Source organism: Trachemys scripta, chromosome 8 (genome assembly GCF_013100865.1).
Source record: "Trachemys scripta elegans isolate TJP31775 chromosome 8, CAS_Tse_1.0, whole genome shotgun sequence".
Lineage (NCBI taxonomy): Eukaryota > Metazoa > Chordata > Testudines > Emydidae > Trachemys > Trachemys scripta.
Window position 1 is genome coordinate 40157705 of NC_048305.1, and position 9050 is coordinate 40166754.

At 46.9% G+C, this 9050-nt stretch overlaps 1 protein-coding gene across 4 annotated transcripts in view; it reads right to left on the reverse strand.

The window, feature by feature from the left end:
• The window catches only part of LOC117882196, a 15682-nt gene extending 7691 nt beyond the window's left edge, over window positions 1-7991 (reverse strand). For 2 of the 4 annotated variants that reach the window (XR_004646951.1, XR_004646952.1), the window contains exon 1: window positions 7730-7991. Coding sequence is in view for 1 of the 4 variants with exons in the window: in XM_034780246.1 (XP_034636137.1) it covers window positions 7141-7246 (106 nt within the window). In the remaining 3 variants the exon portion in view is untranslated. Of the gene's footprint in view, window positions 1-7140 lie in introns of all 4 variants that reach the window. The other 2 variants (XR_004646950.1, XM_034780246.1) reach the window with 1 other exon arrangement.
• Between the last annotated feature and the right edge of the window lie 1059 nt (window positions 7992-9050).

Sequence of the window (9050 nt, forward strand, 5' to 3'; positions counted from 1 at the left end):
ATAAATCCGTTTTACCCTGCATAAAGCTTATGCAGGGCAAACTCATAAATTGTTCGCCCTCTATAAAACTGATAGAGAGATATGCACAGTTGTTTGCTCCCCCAGGTATTAATACATACTCTGAGTAAATTACTAAATAAAAAGTGATTTTATTAAATACAGACGGTAGGATTTAAGTGGTTCAAAGTAGTAACAGACAGAACAAAGTAAATCACCAAGCAAAATAAAATAAAATGCGCAAATCTATGCCTAATCAAACTAAATACAGATAATCTCACCCTCAGAGATGTTTCAGTAAGTTTTTCTCAGACTGGACACCTTCCAGGCCTGGGCAGAATTCTTTCCGCTGGTACAGCTCTTGTTGCAGCTCAGGTGGTAGCTAGGGGATTCTTCATGATGGCTTCTCCTCCTCTCTGTTCTCTTTCCCCCTTTATATATCTTTTGCATAAGGCGGGAACTCTTTGTCTCTCTGGGTTTCCACCCCCCCTCACTGGAAAAGCACCAGGTTAAAGATGGATTCCAGTTCAGGTGACATGATCACATGTCACTGCAAGACTTCATTACTCACTTGCCAGCACACACATATACAGGAAGACTCACAGGTAAATACAGCCATCTGCAGACAATGGGAGTCATCAAGATTCCAAACCATCATTAATGGTCCACACTTTACACAATTACAATAGGCCCTCAGAGTTACATTTTATATTTCTAGTTTTAGATACAAGAGTGGTACATTTATGCAAATCAGATGATCACACTCAGTAGATTATAAGCTTTGTAATGATACCTTACAAGAGACCTTTTGCATGAGGCATATCCCAGTTACTTACATTCACTTATTACCGTATTTTCTCTAAAACTATCTCAGTTACATTATATTGACTTATTATCAAGTTTTTATAAAACCATATAGACTGCACAACGTCACACCTTTTCTTTTATATGATGAAGTAAGATTTTCAGTAATCATCATCATATCTGACAGGTGTGTCTGGACGGAGACCTGAGGCTGGGTACTTTAAGGGAACTGCATTGTTTGGCCTTCCGAGTAACCAGTGAGGTACTATAGAAGCTGTTCTGTGCTGGCTTAGTAAACTAAGTATTGGAATATCTACCAGCATTTGAGGTTTGTCTGTCCTGTTTTGTTTGCAGTTCACCCTAATTGAGTGACCTCAGCTGGCTTCCACGGGCAGCATCATCACAAATAGTCAATAGGTTTAAGACATAGCCCCATATAAAGCACATCACATCAGTTCAAGCTGATGCCATAACTAAGGCTAAGATTTAGGCACAGATATTTGTAATAAAAGTCATGGACAGGTTAAGGGTAATAAAAATTCACAGCCCGTTTTCATGACTTTTTTACTATAAATACCGATGATGACTAAATCTCTGTTCCTGGGACACCACTGCTCTGGGGGCCCCTGCTCCAGTGGTGGGGGCTGACTGCCCCCGGCGGGCCACTGCTCCAAGGTTCTCCGGAACCAATGCTCAGGCACTCCCCAGGGTTGCTACTCTGGCAACACTCGGGACCGCTGATGCTCAGACGGTTCACGGGGCTGCCCCTGGGACTGATGACCCTCGGGTGCTCCCTGGAGTCGCTGCTTTGGGCATGCCCAGAACCAATGCTTAGGAGCTCCCCGGGGCCAGCCACACCAGCTGCTACTTGAGCGCTCCCCAGGGCTGCCGCTCGGGAGCTCCCTGGGGTCAGTCGCACTGGTCACTGCTCAGGGGTGCTCCTCAGGGCCGCCCGAGCAGCAGCAGGTGTGGCTGGACCCAGTGGTTAGCTGCTCGGGTGGCCCTGTGATCAGCTGGCCGCTGCACAAGTCACAGAGATCACAGAATCCATGATCTCTGTGACAGAATCGCAGACTTAGTCATGACCTATGGGTCTCAAACCCAGGTCTGCAGCCACACTCCACCCCTCCACAAGGCAGCCTGTAGATGATGGCTTTCCTAGGTCCCATGAAGCTCAGTTCCAGGGTGAGGCTCATCCCCTGTAGTCTGACTGGCGCAGCCCCTGAATGGCAAATTGGTCCTATGGTCCTACTTAAGCCAGGAACAGGAACAGGAAACTGTCTGAACAGCTCTTGATTTCCTGGTATCCTGATCCAGTTTGACTCCTGGCATCTGACTTGTATTTTCTGACCTCCAGTTTTTTCCTGCTTCTAAGCCCTTCATATCCCGACCTGGCCTGACTCTGATTCCCAACTCATAGTTCTGATCTCAAGTTTGTCTCTTGCTTCTGATCTCCCAGTATCCTGACCCAGCTGTCTCTTGACTCCTGTCTTGTGTCTGTGAACTCTGACTCTGACCACTAGGACTGGCTGCTGACAACCTGGCTGTGACAGCTGAGGAAACAAATGCCTCACTATTGCATGAATATAAACTTTAATGAATAAGTAAACACATAATTTAGAGGATGTCTCTGTCCGTGTGCTACACCATGGCTGTCCTCAGTAGACTGGACATGTCTTGAAGTTATAGATTGTGCATATGTTTTTAATAGCTTCCTGGCATGATATCTGGTCTATTATTCTGGTCCCTGGTGACTTCTAAGCAAAGGAGAGTAAAGCAGCTGCTGTCTCCATCACCTGCTGCTCTTCTTCATGTCCCTGCTTTCCACAGTGTCCAACATCTCATTATTAGAGGAAAATGGCTCTTCTGACCTCCTACTCCATGTTTAGTCTTACACAAAAAGTAATAAAGTTTTCTGAGCTTCTCATACTGTTTCTTACAGTGGAAATGCCAGGACAAAATTGGAGGCCAAAGGAGGTAGGAGAATTACAATAAGAAAAGCCTGATACACAAAGGAAAGAATATTACAGTTCCTTTCTCATTTAATCTTCCTTCAAATACTTGTTCAAAATGATGTCTGCTTCATTTTGTATTTTACACACTGAGGAGCTTCCTGTGGGCTGATTTCAAAGACCTCTGAAAAAAGACCTGGGTTTCGAGGAGGTCTTGGTTCCTGAACTCCTGTCTTCCCTCTTCAATTGTGGGCAATTCTTTCATTCTGAAGTTGTCTCCATGGCAGATGGTACTGTGTAAGAATGGGACACAGCCAGGGCCGGCTCTAGTGTTTTTGCCACCCCAAACACACACACACACACACACACACACACACACACACACACACACACACACACGCCACGATCAGCGGCAATTTGGCAGCAGGTCTTTCGCTCCAAGAGGGAGTGACGGCCCCGCCGCTGAATTGCAACCAAACGGCCGATCGTGCCGCCCCCCTCTTCATTGGTCGCCCCAGGCACCTGCTTGCTACGCTGGTGCCTGGAGCCAGCTCTGGACACAGCCTTCAGAATTCCCCAAACCAAAACTTTCTTCCCCTCTGGTAATGACAGCAGCAAGAAGCTTGCTGAAAAATCACAAAACTCCGCAACATGCCTGGGCCTCAATGCCTAGGTGACACAGAAACAGGGTATGTTTTATTTCTGTGCATGTAGGGGCCCTGCTTCACAGATTACATTCATATCAAGGCAGACAGATGCAGAGATTGAGATAGTGAGATGTGGCACAAACGTGAGACAATGTGCACTGGGCACGTACCTGAGCAGGTGTGGGAACAGAGGTGGTTTTGTGTCACCTTCATGTTGCCGGATTCTATTGTCAAACCCTAAGTGGCTCTAAGATGGCCAGTGGCCACAAAGGGTTGTCCAGAAGCCAGGGAATCCCAAAGGGCAGTGATGATTTGCCTAAGGCATCTTTTCTTTCTTGCAGCGGGGGCTGGGATAGAGCTTAGTATTTTAGCAATAAGCCAGCTGAGGATTCCCCCATCCTGGAAGAATCTTTAGCTGGTTGGATTTGCTGCCCTTTTGTATCTCTTTGGTGTGGGGCAAAGAATATGGCCCACGGCATCTCTCTTGCCTCGACCTGCTTATGGTCTGCCCTGGCTTACTCTGGATCCTACAGCAGAGGGAGGATTTGTGGCACTTTGTGCCACCTCAACTGCTCCCTGGCAGAGTTTGTACACCTGGAGTCCCTACAAACCCCCTCCATAATCTCTTTGTTAAAAACCTTTCACTACAGTCATTATTTCTATAAATGGCACGGTGCAATTTCCAAAGTGTACTCAGACTTCTTGGATGCCCTTCCTTAGGTACCGCACTGCCAGGCCATAATGATTAGTACATCCAGTGACCTTTTCATCTGTCGATCTCAGTATGTTTTACAAAGGAAATTCAGAATCATTGTCCCTATTGCAGAGATGGGGAAAACCAAGGCAGCATTTCACAGCAGTGGGTCACATTTCTGACAAGTGCATCTTTGTATTTGTCAATCTCCAACCTTTTATCAATACCTAGCACAATTCTACACACTCATTGCATGCACAGTCCTAGGAGTGATGGGTGGGAAGCTGTCAGGGACAGTCTGCTTTTGGAGTTGGTAGTAGGAGAATATCTGTAATGCTTTTTTACATTTGTAATAGGAAACAAGTTAGAAAGGGGTTGGGCGAGCCAAATGGGGGCATGTCTACACTGCAATTAGACACCTGCGGCTTGCCCATGTCAGCTGACTCGGGCTCATGGGGCTTGGGGATAAGGGGCTGTGTAATTTTGGTGTAAATGTTCAGGGTGGAGCTGCAGCCTTAACTCTGGGAGCATCCCAGAGCCCAGGCTCCAGCCCGAGCCCAAATCACTGCAATTGAACAGCACCCTTGCACAATCTGCTACAGGCAGAAGAGAAGGAAGGAGTGGATTACACCCAGCACATGGAACGCCATAGAAACCAGATGAGCCCTGAAGAAAAAAAAAGTTTTATACAAAATCCCAGAAGCTAAAGGACAAAGACCACAAGCAGTATAGCAAGGCACACCGTGAGGTCAAACGCCTTGTGAGAGAGGACAAACGACATTATATTGATAATCTGGCAACACAAGCAGAGGATGCAGCTGCTCCTGGTGAACAAGGAACTGTGAAAGTTACTAGTGACCCCCCCCCTTAATAGAGCAGTCGTTATGTCAGCCAGCGGCCATTAGGGGGAAGCAGACATCTTAAGGACACAGTAGCCTGAACTTTTCAACTGTTTTCCCTTCAAGGCTTAAGGTAGTTGGAGCTAGTCCCAAGCCGGTTTTCACTGACCAGATAGCAAAAGCACGGGTCTGACAACCACCAATCAAGTGTTAACACTGCAAGGACCTTGGTCTGAATGTGTATAAAGAATCTGTAAAATGTGTGTAAGACAGAGTCTTTGTACCAAGCTCTCCTTTCTTCTGCAGAATAAAGCAACTCTTCCTTATCCCTGCCTCGCTGTTATTGGCTCTCAGCTAGGTGGACCCGATATTTCGGTGACAGTTACTGGCGACTTTGCCGGGACTCTCCTAGCTCGGACATTGGACTCTGGACGGCTGCGGCGAACTGGGAACAGCGCCAACGGGGTGTTTCGCCCCTTTTCACTGCTTCACCGCAGCCCCTGGGGTTCGTGTTCCGATAAGGTGAGTCCTAATAAGATAAGGAGACACTATCTGGTTCTGGTTCTGGTCTGGTTAACCGGTTAATGAATTTCTGTCTTATACATTGGGCGTTAGGTGTGTGGATGGAACTGAGCCTCTCATTCGTAATTCCTCAGAGTGGAAGCCATCATGTGCGATGAAGCTCTGAGGTCGAATTGGGATCCTTCTGTCCCGTCCCCTGTAGCAGTCAGTATTAGTAGAAATTACTGTAATAGGATCCTATTAGGCCATAATTCCCTCTGTTCTCTGTGTAATTCTTCGTTAGAGTGTCAGCAGGCAGATGGTTGGGTCTCTGGTAAAGCCCTCAAAGGATAGTCCTTTGGATTATATGTTAAGCAAATGGCCCTTACGCAGTGTTCAAAAAGGGATGTCAAGGAAGCGTTTTTTACAACTTTTCACCCAGGATTGGCCAGCCCTGGGTACTGCATGGCCCGAGTATGGCTCCTTTGATATTCCTACCCATTTAACCCCCTTACGCCTGACACTGGAAAACCAAGGGCCGGGGCAAATGGACTATTGGTTTTTGTGGGACGATGAGGCTCATCGTTGCATGAAGAAGGTACAGATTCAGGCCCCTCTATTCCCGAAAGCTTCTGCCCCTCACAAGGCTGATTATTTGGAGGATATCCCATCCCATGTATTGTTCTAGACCACACCCACCCCCGGCGGCAGCATTACCAATTGCGGTGGACCCGGTACCCTCCTCAACGGAGCCCAGGACAGTAGGTCTACCGAGACAGATATTACCAACAAAGATTGAGGATGCCACAATGCAGATCCCAAGGCCACGGACACAGTCCACGGTCAGTCTTATTTTTATTTCCCAGTCAGCCCCGGACATCAAGAAGCGGTTGCAGCAGCTCGAGGGTGCTGAAGGAAAATCCCTGGAGGAACTGGTAAGCGTGACCACCCGGGTATATCATACAAGGGAAAAAGTTCAAGAGACCAAACAGGTGAGGATGCTAGCAGCCCTTGTAAACACTGGAAATGAAAAACAGGGAGGGCGGCAGGGACCCCCCAGGTGGCAACCAAAATCGGATTATGGGAGGACCCCGAGACACGCCAATGACATATGTAACTACTGTAAGCAGCTTGGCCACTGGAAGAGAGAGTGTCCGAACCGACCTGCCGGACGACAACCCCGTCGCCGAGACTGACCTCAACAACAGATAGCTGTAACAAGAACAGACGCTATTGCTAATGAGGAATGACGGCAACCAGGGGGGTCATCTATTCAAATGATTTTACCACTTAAGTTTGTTCCTTCACAGACCCACAGGTTCGCCTAACATTGGGAGGAACCGCCTATTCTTGTCTTTTGGATTCAGGGGCTGCACTTTCTACTGTTACTGCCAAGCCGGAGAGAGGAAGCCTTACAGATAAGAGCATTCCGGTAATGGGTATAGGCGGGAAGCCATTTGACTGTTCTGTATTACAGGAGGCTGCTGTAGAAATCTCTGGTGTCTCCACCTCCCATGCCTTTCTGCTAGCCCCAGATTCCCCAGTTAACCTCTTAGGCAGAAATCTGTTGTGTAAACTACGTGCTCAGATTTTCTTTTCAGATGACAAAATCATTCTTCGATTGCCTCAAACCCAACTTCCCCAGCTGTGTGCTGTTCTAACCCAAGTTTCAAAGGACCCGATCCTGTCTGCGGACCCGATCCTACCTGAGCGACTCAGACAGGAGGTAAACATCTCCCTGTGGGGCACGTCAAGGGCAGACTTGGGTACTCTCCAGACAGAGCCAGTGTGTATAATCCTGAAGCCAGGCATTAAAATTCCTCAGATTCATCAGTATCCCATCCCCCAAGAAGCTCTGCTTGGCCTCCGGAGTCTTATCACCACATTCCTGCGGTTGGGAGTGCTGGTTCACACCAAGTCTCCTTTCAATACTCCTATTCTGCCAGTCAAAAAACCTGACATGGACTCATGGAAAACCGGTATATCGATTTGTCCAGGACTTACGTGCAATAAATAAGGTCGTTCAAGCTAGACACAATGCCAAACCCTCACACAATCCTAACTGCCGTTCCAGCAGGTACTGCTTGTTATTCAGTAATAGACTTGTGTAATGCTTTTTTTTTAGTATTTCTCTAGATAAGGATAGCTGGGGCAACGCTTACCAATTCAATTTCCGTCCCTACTCGCTAATGTTCCTGCCCACCGGATCTCTCCAGGAGACTGGGTCTATGTGAAAGAGTGGAAACACGAGCCTCTCCAACCCCGGTGGGCAGGCCCTTTCCAAGTCCTTCTTACCTCTCACACTGCTATTTGAGTGAAAGAGCGAGACACTTGGATACACCACACCCGAGTCAAGCTAGCCCCTAGAACGGGGCCGGAAGCAGACGACTTCGGACCTCAAGGGAGCACCGCCAGCTCTTCTCACCGCGACCCGGAAGACCCAGAAGCAGACGATACCTGGAAAGCTGAACCTCTTGAGGGACCAAAGCTTCTGTTCCGGCAAACAAAATCCTAAGACTTTATAACCACCTTGGCTTAACCATGAGATCTTGCATGATCTAAAAAATAAAAAGGAGTCATATAAAAAATGGAAACTGGGACAGATTACAAAGGATGAATATAGGCAAACAACACAGGAATGCAGGGGCAAGATTAGAAAGGCAAAGGCACAAAATGAGCTCAAACTAGCTACGGGAATAAAGGGAAACAAGAAGACTTTTTATCAATACATTAGAAGCAAGAGGAAGACCAAAGACAGGGTAGGCCCACTGCTTAGTGAAGAGGGAGAAACAGTAACAGGAAACTTGGAAATGGCGGAGATGCTTAATGACTTCTTTGTTTCGGTCTTCACCGAGAAGTCTGAAGGAATGCCTAACATAGTGAATGCTAATGGGAAGGGGGTAGGTTTAGCAGCTAAAATAAAAAAAGAACAAGTTAAAAATCACTTAGAAAAGTTAGATGCGTGCAAGTCACCCAGGCCTGATGAAATGCATCCTAGAATACTCAAGGAGCTAATAGAGGAGGTATCTGAGCCTCTAGCTATTATCTTTGGAAAATCATGGGAGACAGGAGAGATTCCAGAAGACTGAAAAAGGGCAAATATAGTGCCCATCTATAAAAAGGGAAATAAAAACAACCCAGGAAACTACAGACCAGTTAGTTTAACTTCTGTGCCAGGGAAGATAATGGAGCAAGTAATTAAGGAAATCATCTGCAAACACTTGGAAGATGGTAAGGTGATAGGGAACAGCCAACATGGATTTCTGAAGAACAAATCATGTCAAACCAATCTGATAGCTTTCTTTGATAGGATAACGAGCCTTGTGGATAAGGGTGAAGCTGTGGATGTGGTATACCTAGACTTTAGTAAGGCATTTGATACGGTCTCGCATGATATTCTTATCGTTAAACTAGGCAAATACAATTTAGATGGGGCTACTATAAGGTGGGTGCATAACTGGCTGGATAACCGTACTCAGAGAGTTGTTATTAATGGTTCCCAATCCTGCTGGAAAGGCATAACGAGTGGGGTACCGCAGGGGTCAGTTTTGGGACCGGCGCTGTTCAATATCTTCATCAACGACTTAGATATTGGCATAGAAAGTACGCTTATTAA